General features: G+C 42.2%; 1 protein-coding gene across 2 annotated transcripts in view; it reads left to right on the top strand.

Moving 5' to 3' along the window:
• The window catches only part of LOC139582619 (BEN domain-containing protein 4-like), a 43722-nt gene that overhangs the window by 17397 nt on the left and 12798 nt on the right, over positions 1 to 13527 (top strand). For both annotated transcript variants that reach the window (XM_071412765.1, XM_071412775.1), the window contains exons 2-4: positions 3801 to 4388; positions 4725 to 4816; positions 5028 to 5051. In XM_071412765.1, coding sequence (XP_071268866.1) covers positions 3801 to 4388; positions 4725 to 4816; positions 5028 to 5051 — 704 coding nt within the window. The remainder of the gene's footprint in view (positions 1 to 3800; positions 4389 to 4724; positions 4817 to 5027; positions 5052 to 13527) is intronic.

Here is a 13527-nt window from a genome sequence, read left to right as displayed (position 1 = left end):
GTTTTAAGTCTAATACTGCGGGTAATGGAGTCGCCAATGACTAGGGTTTTCAATTTGTCAGAGCTAAGGGTGGGAGCCTTCGGCGTCTCAGACCCCGTAACGGGAGGAGTAGAGACAAGAGAAGACTCGGCCTCAGACTCCGACTCGCTACTTTTTTATTTTTATTTTTTATTTTTTTTATTTTATCCCCTTTTTTTGTAAATTTTCGTGGTATCCAATCGCTAGTAATTACTATCTTGTCTCATCGCTACAACTCCCGTACGGGCTCGGGAGAGACGAAGGTAGAAAGCCATGCGTCCTCCGAAGCACAACCCAACCAAGCCGCACTGCTTCTTAACACAGCGCGCCTCCAACCCGGAAGTCAGCCGCACCAATGTGTCGGAGGAAACACCGTGCACCTGGCCCCCTTGGTTAGCGCGCACTGCGCCCGGCCCGCCACAGGAGTCGCTGGAGCACGATGAGACAAGGATATCCCTACCGGCCAAACCCTCCCTAACCCGGACGACGCTAGCCCAATTGTGCGTCGCCCCACGGACCTCCCGGTCGCGGCCGGTTGCGACAGAGCCTGGGCGCGAACCCAGAGACTCTGGTGGCGCAGCTAGCACTGCGATGCAGTGCCCTAGACCACTGCGCCACCCGGGAGGCCCCCGACTCGCTACTTAATGGGGAAAACCGGTTGAAAGTTTCTGTCGGCTGAATGAGCGACACCAGTTGAGCATTCCTACAGCATTTCCCTCCAGAAGCCATGAGAAAGTTGTCCGGCTGTGGGGACTGTGCGGGGGGATTTATACTAACGTTACTATCTGTACTTACTGGTGGCACAGACGCTATTTCATCCTTCCCTACACTGAAATTACCCTTGCCTAACGATTGCGTCTGAAGCTGGGCTTGCAGCACAGCTATCCTCGCCGTAAGGCGATCGTTCTCCTGTATAATATGAGTACAGCGACTGCAATTAGAAGACATCATGTTAATGTTACTACTTAGCTTCGGCTGTTGAAGGTGCTGACGAACCATGTCCAGATAAAGCGTCCGGAGTGAAAAAGTTGAATGAGGGAAAAACTAAAAATATAAACGGTAATTAAAAACTAAAAAGAAAAAAACGTAAAGTTGTCAGCTAGCAAAGTAAGGTTGGCAACAAAACGCACAGCAACACGTCTGCAAGTTCAAGAGGAAGTGACGTGGTCCACTCACAAAAAACGTACCACTTGATGCAGTCAGTATATCTGGAGGAAGCATCAGAGTAGCTGGATTACATGGTGAGCCACGTGGTATGATGATGTTAGGAGCCTCCAACACCATTGACCATTTGTTCCAATGAGCAGCTGTGACCTGGGCAGCTCTATTCATTGTCAAAAGACTATGAACAGCATGTGGACACTTGATGGTAAGATGTTGGTCGAGAACAAGCGATGCCACCATCGACACAGCGACATAAATACCCTGCATAGCTCTGAGACAGGGACCCAATCCCAACGCCACATCATCCAATTTCTTCTAATAGTAGCCTACAGGTTTCTGATAATCACCATGGTCTTGTGTCAGCACTGAGGTCATTGAGCCATCTTTTTCAGCCACAAAGAGGGTGAACAGTTGGCCTGAGTCCAGAATGCCTAAAGCCAGTACTGATGACAAAGCTAGTTTGAGCTGGCCAAAAACCTATTTCTGTTCTTCCGTAAAGGCTTTTGAATCAGAGTCTCCCTTGAGGAGGTCATTCAAAGTATAGGCATACTTTGAAATGGTTCTTCATATCACTAGACAGTGAATTTCAAATCTCTTTCATGCTCACAACCGGAGGAGCTGTTCCACCCTTTTCCAGAGTGGTGTTCTCACTTAACAATGGCATTACATTAACTAAAAAGTTGTATATTATATCTCTATGTTTATATATTTATTTAACCCCAAAATATATCCCCTTTGAAGACTCAAACCTCTTCTAGAACACAAATTGTTTCTGTAGAGCCTGGCTACCAATAAAAATGTATGTTCACTTCAAAAAGCTTGTTGAAGGCATACATTAACCCCACGTGTAAAGATTGCTACTCAATTAGCAACTCCCTTCTATGCAACAAGAGGGTTTCACCAAAAGAAAGGACTCGAACCTTTTAATAGAGGACTTAAATCCCTATAATAGAGAACAAAGGCGTTGAACCTTATACATCACAGATACATATCACTCATTGCATGCACACATTTTACCCTGATTTGGTTCTTTTAAAATGATATTGGTCTACACTCACCCAGCACTTCTGCCATCAATTAGGAGATGAAGAGTTGACTCCCAAAGTGGATTGCGCTCAGCCTTCTCTCTTTCTTCTGGATCAACAGATTTGGTCATTTTTTTCTTGTTGTTCAGACCAATTCATCCGGGTCACGGCACCAAATGTTAGCAGTTGATGTTATTCTTCAATAACACAGACCCCAAAGCAAATCAGGGGGAGGAAAATAGGTTTATTCAAAGAGAACACATCATGCGGTGAGGTAGATGTTCATGCTCCCCTGTCCTCAGTGATTCTCTCCACAGAACAAAGGGACAGGATGTAGTTTTATAACTCAGCCCTAGCCTGTGGTTGACCAATTAGAATTCATTGCAATAAAACTGGGCAAATGGCCAAATAACAAGTATCCTATTTCAGATTCAATGTATAAACAATTTGGTCCAATGAGAACTTGCCATGTAGCTATGAGTCCCGGACTGAATTTCCCCCCATGTCTCTGACCCATTGATATTACAGAAAAAACACTATTTCCATTGATTGTTTATTCTAGTCCTCTCGTCCTCTGCGTTGTGTATTATCTTTAAAATATTCTTACAAACCTCAGGAGGAGGAGGGGGAGGACATCAGCTTACATAAAATCAAATGCATTTGTCAAAAGTTCTCAACAGCAACCCAACCCTAAAAAGGTCCAATGCAGCCGTTTTTATCTCAATATCAAATAATTTCTGGGTAACAATTAAGTGATTGCTTTCAATTAAAATGGTCAAAAAGGAACAAAAATAGCTTCTTAGCAAGACCAATTTTGTCAAGCAACAATTTCGCTAGGACTGTCAGGGAGTGGTCTGAGTGGGGAGGAGAACATTTCAAACTAACTGTTATTGGCATAAAGGTTTGGAACTCTTTCTTATTGGTCTATCAACTAATTCCAACCGCATAGTGTGGAAATATATATAAAACACAGAAAAAATTATGTTTTTGACTGCACTAGGCCTTTAAGCCGCAAATAGGAACCAGAGGCAGCCATGGCAAGAAATAGAGAAGTACAGGCATAGACATTGAGTCTGACTCAGCCATCTTCCTTTACAAGAGTGCAATTGAATAGAGGGACCCTGTACTATTGTAAAAGATGGTCGAACATTTTAAAGAGGAAAAGCCAGATAGAGAGTGGGAGAAAGTGGGTGATGAGGAAGCCAGAGCAGCGATGCAGAAACCAGTGTAGCACAGCTCAAATGGTTGACAGAACCATTTAGTAATGATGCCCCCCACGGCCGGAAACAGACTGGCTTCAACAGGATGTTGCACTGTGACACCGTTATACAGAATCTGAGAGTCAAGTAGAGGTGACTGAGAAAGGGATAAAACTCAAGCAATCCTACAGTAGTATGACGAACAACCAATCTAGTCGATGCTGATCTTAGTTTTTTGATCCATCAATTCAATGCCAAGTAAATCAGGACAAGTAATTCAGGACAGCGGAAATGTAGAAATGTGCTCAAAAAGTTGACGCCAAAATATACTGATTGACTTGAATGTCAATTGAATGCCTTGGCTATCATTGTGTCTTGACTCCTCTGCTTCCAGAAAACCGTCTCATCTTGGATGCTTTCGCACAGGATTGTAGCCGTGTGCTCACTCTCCTCAACGGTGGCCGGTTCGTGGAGCCCCAAGATCCTCTGCCCTCCTCCGTTACCTCCCACATCAAGCAGGAGGAAAGCTGCCTCTCTGGGCCTGGGGGGGAGTCAAAGCCAGACGCGGGTCAAGTGGGTCACTGCCCCACCCTGGGCAAGCCACAGCCCAAGGAGAGCTCCACCGTCGATCCTGATGAGGAAGCCCAGCGAGGTCACTCGAGCCAAAAACAAACATACGCATTCCTGCACATCTTCACAAAGTCCCTCCAGAGCTACCTGTTCACCGGGCCCCAGCAGGCCCACCCGGACCTGGACCTCGAGGGAGAGCGAGGCCCATCGGCCGAGTCTAGGGTGTCACCCAGCAATAACCTTGGGGGCTGGAGCTCCCCAGCCCCTTCGGAGTCCTATGGCCACCCCTCGTCCACCCTGACGGAGGAGGAAGAGGAGAGCTGCTGCCCTCGCTGTGTGGAGCTGGAGCAGGAGATGCTGTGTCTGCAGAAGGAGAATGAAGAGCTGCGCAACAAGCTGGACAACATACCAGGTACAGTACAGGGCTTTCTGGATAATAGAGCACAGTAATGGCAATTTCTACAGTTATGCAGATTCATGTGAGATGGTGACTTGGTATGTGGATACGAAATAAGCCCACGTCAGTCTTAACTTAAGTGAGACAATGTGCTCAATTTGCTGCCCAAGACAAAACACTCAATGGAATTAGGCTTTTACCCTGTGACTCAGCATACATGTGGTGTAGTACATTACTTTTCATGTCAAGATGAAGTAAATCGCATTGTTGCTGTGACTTTTGTCAGACGAACAATTTACAATGAAATATATTTGAGGGTTTTTATAAATGAAGCCCCTGATCTCCTTCCAGCTCCCTGCCAGAATGTGCTGGACTTCTTCAAGACTGTTCTCCAGCATCATAACCCGTTTATACAGCCCATGTCACAGGAGCAACAAACAGAGGTAAGCAAGCAGTTTGTCTCAAAACACACATGTTTTTATAAAAAGAAATACTCTTGGTCTGTTCCAGTTCTGTCAGATACTGTACTCTACTGTTTGATACTGTATGTTTTCGTGGTCATAATGTGTATATTACAGATGTTACTTAACAAATGCAAAATAAGACACCAGGGTGAACTTCTATATCTAAATAGCGCTCTCTCTCTCTCTACAGGAAGAAGAACAGACAACACATGAGGTTTGTGTTTTCGAGATGTGTTTTATGTGACTTAATGACCCCTCAATTTTTGACAGTTCTGAGCTATAGTTTGAATCAGAGTTCAGTTATTTGTGACATTGTATTTTTTTCATTTGGCCTGGTTGGTTTAACATTGCCAAATGTCAAACTAACTAAAATGCCTAAACAAAACCATGTGTCCTTTGTTTATTGGTGAAAAATGCTCACGTTAAATCTATCTATGATTCTCAAGAAGCATATCTTGTCCCAAACTTCGTATTACTTTTTTTTGGTCGTCCAACATGCGTGAGGAAACAGCGTAATAGCTTCTCTGAGACAGGAATAAGCTATAGTCAGTAGCCTGTATCCCCAGTATAGCTCCCTAATCTGCATCATATGCACTGCTACTCAATGTTTCAGAGAAAGTTATGGTACTGCGTGCATTTCATTAAATACTTGCAGTCAAACCAGCAATACTGCCCATCTCTGGTTCTTTTCTTGTGTTTGGTCCGGACTGTGTTCAAACCTGCATCGAACCGCACCACGGTATGAATGGAATCAGACCAAAATCCCCCTTTTTTAGCAAACCAAGCTTCATTGTTTAGTGAGCTCCCGGGTGCCGATAGTGTTCACACCAGTCTAAACTAAGGGGGAGTTTGGAAAATCCGCACAAAACCACTTTGGTGTGAAAGCCCCTTAGTTTTTGTCTTTAAGGAATTGGCCTTAATCAAATATCACCTAAACACCTGTGTTGCTTTCTCAACATGATTATTTTTTTATGGAGCTGATAGTTTTGCTTCTCGTTGTAAACATAAGAGTACATTCATTAATAATTAGCAGTTATGCAACAACAGAAGACTGTTGTTTTTGACATTCTCGAAACCCGGTGACTGGTTTTGATTGGGCAGCTCCCATACTGCCACAGGCTTTAGGGTTAGGGAGAAACAAAACCCTGCAGAGGAAAATGACTAGGACAGAGTAATCTAGGTTCAGGACTGTTGTTGCCACCATGGAGCGTCAGTCAGAATGCAAATGAGGAGATTGCACAGGAATCCAGGTTTAGGGGTAACACACCCACAGTGGGGAGGGTTTGGAATGGTGGTTTTGTAGGGCTAGTAAGGCTAGTGGCAAGGTTAGAAAGGATGTCTTAGGAGTTGTGGCTTGTAAGGCCTTGGAGATAGGATGTGGATAACAAGGATGTGGAAGTCTGGTAGGGAGATACATAAAAGGACACATTAGGAACATAACATTAAAATGTACAGACATTACAAAGTAGTGCCAGGTGACTATAGTGAATAGGCTTAACATACAGTGGTTGCTCCACTAAACGTTTTGTGATTATGCTGCAGGCCTTAGAGGTAATTTATGGTTTAGTACGGTACCCGGCGTCACCACTTCATTACTCCAGACCAGCGCAAGGGGGAGTTAGAGCAGTGATTATGCTTTTGGGTCCTACTGTGTCTCTAACTGACAATGAATGGGCGACATAAACCTAAATAGAAACTGATAATTGTGCATGACTTCAGTATTACTTACTAAAACTGTTGTTACACTAAGGTTTTTATTATTTTATTTTGTTAGGATTATTTACTTTAAGGGGCATTGCACTAATAATGGCGCTGACTAGGGAAACATTCCCGCTGTTCTTAGTGCCAGTCTACACGTTCAAACTGAAACAATGTAACTAATAATGGCATCTTCATGCTTTCGTTAATCAAATAATGATAAAATAAACTTTCAAAATGCCGATGTTTATTTAGTTATGTATCCATAACGAATTACTATGGGAATAGATATCACTGAATTACAGAAATATTGGAACAAAGTTGTCTAATGAAGGTAAACAAATTGTTGCTTACTGGAAAATACTCTTTCAAACACACACGGTCACATTGTGCAGTTGTGGCCAAAAGTTTTGAGAATGACACAAATATTAATTTTCACAAAGTCTGCTGCCTCAGTTTGAATGATGGAATTTGAATATACTCAAGAATGTTATGAAGAGTGATCAGATGAATTGCAATGAATTGCAATGTCCCTCTTTGCCATGTAAATGAACTGAATCCCCCAAAAACATTTCCACTGCATTTCAGCCCTGCCACAAAAGGACCTGACATCATGTCAGTGATTCTCTCGTTAACACAGGTGTGAGTGTTGACGAGGACAAGGCTGGAGATCACTCTGTCATGCTGATTGAGTTTGAATAACAGACTGGAAGCTTCAAAAGGAGGGTGGTGCTTGAAATCATTGTTCTTCCTCTGTCAAATATGGTTACCTGCAAGGAAACATGTGCCGTCATCATTGCTTTGCACAAAAGGGCTTCAAAGGCAAGGATATTGCTGCCAGTAAGATTGCACATAAATCAACCATTTATCGGATCATCAAGAACTTCAAGGAGAGCGGTTCAATTGTTTTGAAGAAGGCTTCAGGGCGCCCAAGAAAGTCCAGCAAGCGCCAGGACCATCTCCTAAAGTTGATTCAGCTGCGGGATCGGGGCACTACCAGTACAGAGCTTGCTCAGGAATGGCAGCAGGCAGGTGTGAGTGCATCTGCACACACAGTTGAGGCGAAGACTTTTGGAAGATGGCCTGGTGTCAAGAAGGGCAGCAAAGAAGCCACTTCTCTCAAGGAAAAACATCAGGGACAGACTGATATTCTGCAAAGGGTACAGGGATTGGACTGCTGAGGACTGGGGTAAAGTCATTTTCTCTGATGAATCCCCTTTCCGATTGTTTGGGGCATCCGGAAAAAAGTTTGTCCGGAGAAGACAAGGTGAGCGCTACCATCAGTCCTGTGTCATGCCAACAGTAAAGCATCCTGAGACCATTCATGTATGGGGTTGCTTCTCAGCCAAGGGAGTGGGCTCACTAACAATTTTGCCTAAGAACACAGCCATGAATAAAGAATGGTACCAACACATCCTCCGAGAGCAACTTCCCCCAACCATCCAGGAACAGTTTGGTGATGAACAATGCCTTTTCCAGCATGATGGAGCACCTTGCCATGAGGCAAAAGTGATAACTAAGTGGCTCGGGGAACAAAACATCTATATTTTGGGTCCATGGCCAGGAAACTCCCCAGACCTTAATCCCATTGAGAACTTGTGGTCAATGGTCAAGAAGCAGATGGACAAACAAAAACCCACAAATTCTGACAAACTCCAAGCATTGATTAGGCAAGAATGGGCTGCCATCAGTCAGGATGTGGACCAGAAGTTAATTGACAGCATGCCAGAGCAGATTGCAGAGGTCTTGAAAAAGAAAGGTACATACTGCAAATATTGAGTCTTTGCATCAACTTCATGTAATTGTTAATAAAATCCTTTGACACTTATGAAATGCTTGTAATTATACTTCAGTATTCCATAGTAACATCTGACAAATATCTAAAGACACTGAGGCAGCAGACTTTGTGGAAATTCATTTTTCTGTCATTCTCAAAACTTTTGGCCACGACTGTACAGCTCCATTATGGCTTTTAGCAGGTAGCTGGATAATAGACTTGCCTGGAAGGAGGGTAGGGGGAGAATTCTATCGTCAAATGTATTTCTAAGTTAGGTTGGCTGTATCACAACCGGCCATGATTGGTTGCAATTTCAGTTTCATCCCCCAGAAAAAATAAATAATAATAATATCACAATTAGTATTATTATGTATCACATCCGATCGTGATTGGAAGGTTAGATTACTTGTTGGTTATTACTGCATTGTCGGAATTAGAAGCACAAGCATTTCGCTACACTCGCATTAACATCTGCTAGCCATGTGTCTGTGACAAATAAAATTTGATTTGATTTGAAGTCCCATAGGGCGGCACACAATTTTCCCAGCGTTTCTCTCCCTCAAAAAACAGAAATAAATGTTTTGGCCTTTGCAAATATTATTTTGGCCTTTTTCAGATTACAATCACTCACTTAAAAAAAAAAATCCAACTAAATAACCTCCAAAATATCGTTATACATTATCAAGTTGATGGCACGGTCATATAGCCCGGCACCTACATAAAGCTGAGTGACTCACTCATTCATGGCTTTGGATCAAAATAAACAAGTACCAACATTATTTCTGATAGCCCATTATGGGCTATTAGCAGGACAATATACCTTTACCAACACCTTTCTGTATTTTGATACTTTGTGGATGGGGCTCCGGAGTGGATGGGGGCTCCTACAGTGCAAACAGATGCAGGTTCAATACCCGTGCCGGCCACCACTGGGAGACCCATGAGGCGGCTTTTGGTTTTTAATTTAGAATCCTCCAATTATTGGCGGAGAGTCACATCATATTTTCCGATATACTGTAGGCCTATTGCAGGCGACATGAATCTCACTAGTGTTCAGTAATGTGCTGTTAAAAGTGGTGTAAGTGTTATTTATTTTAAGAGCATATTGAAGATGGAAGCAATAGGATTTGAAGCAATAGCCTACAACTATTTCAGCACCTGTTTCACACTGCTCTGAGACAAGCATGGGGACTGGTCTTGATAAATCAATTAGATTTCTTTTTCACTGAATCTCCGTTTGGATATTGGTTAGACTACAATTAAACAATTAGGTGTAGAAATGTTATGCTCTTACGGCAACCTTTATTTAACTAGGCAGATCAGTTAAGAATAAATTCTTATTTACAAGGACAGCCTACTCCTTCCTCCCATCAGGGAATTGAACCCTGGTCTCTTTAGCTAAATAGCCAAGTACTGTATCCTACTCCCGACCGTCATGTTGTACAGTGCCATATTTTCCATTCCATTCTAATGGAAACCCAGAGTGTTTTTCGTTTTTCTTGGAATAGAAGCACCATAATTTTAATCTAATTAATTAACTTATTTGATATAGGGGGCAGCACTTTCACTTTTGGATGAATTGCATGCCCATAGTGAACTGCCTCATATTCTGTCCCAGATGCTAATACAGTGGGGCAAAAAAGTATTTAGTCAGCCACCAATTGTGCAAGTTCTCCCACTTAAAAAGATGAGAGAGGCCTGTAATTTTCATCATAGGTACACTTCAACTATGACAGACAAAATGAGGAATAAAAATCCAGAAAATCACATTGTAGGAGTTTTTATGAATTTATTTGCAAATTATGGTGGAAAATAAGTATTTGGTCAATAACAAAAGTTTATCTCAATAATTTGTTATATACCCTTTGTTGGCAATGACAGAGGTCAAACATTTTCTGTAAGTCTTCACAAGGTTTTCACACACTGTTGCTGGTATTTTGGCCCATTCCTCCATGCAGATCTCCTCTAGAGCAGTGATGTTTTGGGGCTGTTGCTGGGCAACACGGACTTTCAACTCCCTCCAAAGATTTTCTATGGGGTTGAGATCTGGAGACTGGCTAGGCCACTCCAGGACCTTGAAATGCTTCTTACGAAGCAACTCCTTCGTTGCCCGGGCGGTGTGTTTGGGATCATTGTCATGCTGAAAAACCCAGCCACGTTTCATCTTCAATGCCCTTGCTGATGGAAGGAGGTTTTCACTCAAAATCTCACGATACATGGCCCCATTCATTCTTTCCTTTACACGGATCAGTCGTCCTGGTCCCTTTGCAGAAAAACAGCCCCAAAGCATGATGTTTCCACCCCCATGCTTCACAGTAGGTATGGTGTTCTTTGGATGCAACTCAGCATTCTTTGTCCTCCAAACACGACGAGTTGAGTTTTTACCAAAAAGTTATATTTTGGTTTCATCTGACCATATGACATTCTCCCAATCTTCTTCTGGATCATCCAAATGCTCTCTAGCAAACTTCAGACGGGCCTGGACATGTACTGGCTTAAGCAGGGGGACACGTCTCGCACTGCAGGATTTGAGTCCCTGGCGGCGTAGTGTGTTACTGATGGTAGGCTTTGTTACTTTGGTCCCAGCTCTCTGCAGGTCATTCAGTAGGTCCCCCCGTGTGGTTCTGGGATTTTTGCTCACCGTTCTTGTGATCATTTTGACCCCACGGGGTGAGATCTTGCGTGGAGCCCCAGATCGAGGGAGATTATCAGTGGTCTTGTATGTCTTCCATTTCCTAATAATTGCTCCCACAGTTGATTTCTTCAAACCAAGCTGCTTACCTATTGCAGATTCAGTCTTCCCAGCCTGGTGCAGGTCTACAATTTTGTTTCTGGTGTCCTTTGACAGCTCTTTGGTCTTGGCCATAGTGGAGTTTGGAGTGTGACTGTTTGAGGTTGTGGACAGGTGTCTTTTATACTGATAACAAGTTCAAACAGGTGCCATTAATACAGGTAACGAGTGGAGGACAGAGGAGCCTCTTAAAGAAGAAGTTACAGGTCTGTGAGAGCCAGAAATCTTGCTTGTTTGTAGGTGACCAAATACTTATTTTCCACCATAATTTGCAAATAAATTCATAAAAAATCCTACAATGTGATTTTCTGGATTTTTTTTTCTCATTTTGCCTGTCATAGTTGAAGTGTACCTATGATAAAAATTACAGGCCTCTCATCTTTTTAAGTGGGAGAACTTGCACAATTGGTGGCTGACTAAATACTTTTTTGCCCCACTGTAATTCTGAATGTGGCAAATGTAGCTTTCACAATCATCTTCCTGAAATTGAGAGCTGTAAAGGTTTTCATAAAAGGAATTGACAAATGATGATATTGTAATGGGATCTTTGCATAAAACATCATTCATTTTGAGTGCAGTTATAGATTTTCTTTTGTAGTTTCTCTTTTCAAGTGCAAAAAAGTAACTAGTGTTTCTTTCCCCCTCTTCAATCCATTTTGCTCTTGACCTTACAAAGGCGCCCTTTGCCAGATCCGTGTAAGTCTGTTCTAATTCTAGTTGTAAAGACCTGAGGGAGGGACGCACACTTTGTAAACAGGAATAGGTGCATCACCGGTCACTGAGCTGGCAAGCTAAAGTTAACTAGTTAGTCACAGAAATGTACATTCAATCTGTTAATTATTTATTTCACGAAGTCAGCATGGCTTAATATAGTTTATTTTGTTTTTGACCTCGAGATTGTTGCTGGATAGATACTTTCATATCTAACATGCTGGCGATGCTAGCTAGCTAATGTTAACGGGGCTAGCTAACCTCGTATCAGGATGCCTCGCTCTAGGCCGATTTGATTTATTTTACGAAGTCAGCATGGCTTACCATGTTTTCTTTCGTTTTTGACCTCAACATTGTTGCTGGATAGATACTTTCATATCTAACATGCTAGCTAATGCTAACAACGCTAGCTAACCTCATATCTGGATGCCTCACTCTAGTTCCCGAGAGAGCAGCATACTGGTAAGTCAACTTTGTTTTCAAACTTTGTACTCATCTGTAAAGTTGTTTTACATGCAATCATACAAGCTAGATAGATATATATTTTTGTTTAAAAGCCTGTTGTCATTCATTGGTTGTTTCTATGGAGCTAGCTAAGCTATCACTAACTAGCTAGGTGGATAATAATGTGATGTATAACGTTAGTAGGCTACAGTAACGTTACACTATTACTGAATGACAACAATATAGCTTTGTTAATACTAGTTGGCAAGTTGGTTGATTATGGGATGCAGTAGGCTAGCGTCGTTGTTATTCGTTGGGTCCCTTGACAAAATTATGTTATTTTTGACTTGGTAAAATAAGTTAATGGTTGTGTGCACTCTCACTAGATAGAATTGTGTGGTTTGGTGGCAGATTTTCAAAAGAAAATAGACATATACAGTAGAGGTCGACCGATTTAGATTTTTCAACTCCGATACCGATTTATTGGAGGACCAAAAAAAGCCGATACCGATTAATCTTCCAATTGTTTTATTTTATTTGTAATAATGACAATTACAACAATACTGAATGAACACTTATTTTAACTTAATATAATACATCAATAAAATCAATTTAGCTTCAAATAAATAATGAAACATGTTCAATTTGGTTTAAATAATGCAAAAACAAAGTGTTGGAGAAGAAAGTAAAAGTGCAATATGTGCCATGTAAGAAAGCTAACGTTTAAGTTCCTTGCTCAGAACATGAGAACATATGAAAGCTGGTGGTTCCTTTTAACATGAGTCTTCAATATTCCCAGGTAAGAAGTTTTAGGTTGTAGTTATTATAGCAATTATAGAACTATTTCTCTCTATTTCTCTCATTATTGGATGTTCTTATAGGCACTTTAGTATTGCCAGTGTAACAGTAGAGCTTCCGTCCCTCTCCTCGCTCCTACCTGGGCTCGAACGAGGAACACATCGACAACAGCCACCCTCGAAGCAACGTTACCCATGCAGAGCAAGGGGAACAACTACTCCAAGATTTTTGAAACGCTATTAGCGCGCACCCCGCTAACTAGCTAGCCATTTCACATCGGTTACACCAGCCTAATCTCGGGAGTTGATAGGCTTGAAGTCATAAACAGCAGAGCTGCTGGCAAAACGCACGAAAGTGCTGTTTGAATGAATGCTTGCGAGCCTGCTGGTGCCTACCATCGCTCAGTCAGACTGCTCTATCAAATCATAGACTTAATTATAACATAAATACGAGCCTTAGGTCATTCATATG

The sequence above is a fragment of the Salvelinus alpinus genome, chromosome 1 (assembly GCF_045679555.1).
Source record: "Salvelinus alpinus chromosome 1, SLU_Salpinus.1, whole genome shotgun sequence".
NCBI classification, from domain to species: Eukaryota; Metazoa; Chordata; class Actinopteri; order Salmoniformes; family Salmonidae; genus Salvelinus; species Salvelinus alpinus.
This window is presented reverse-complemented; position numbering and strand designations above follow the sequence as displayed.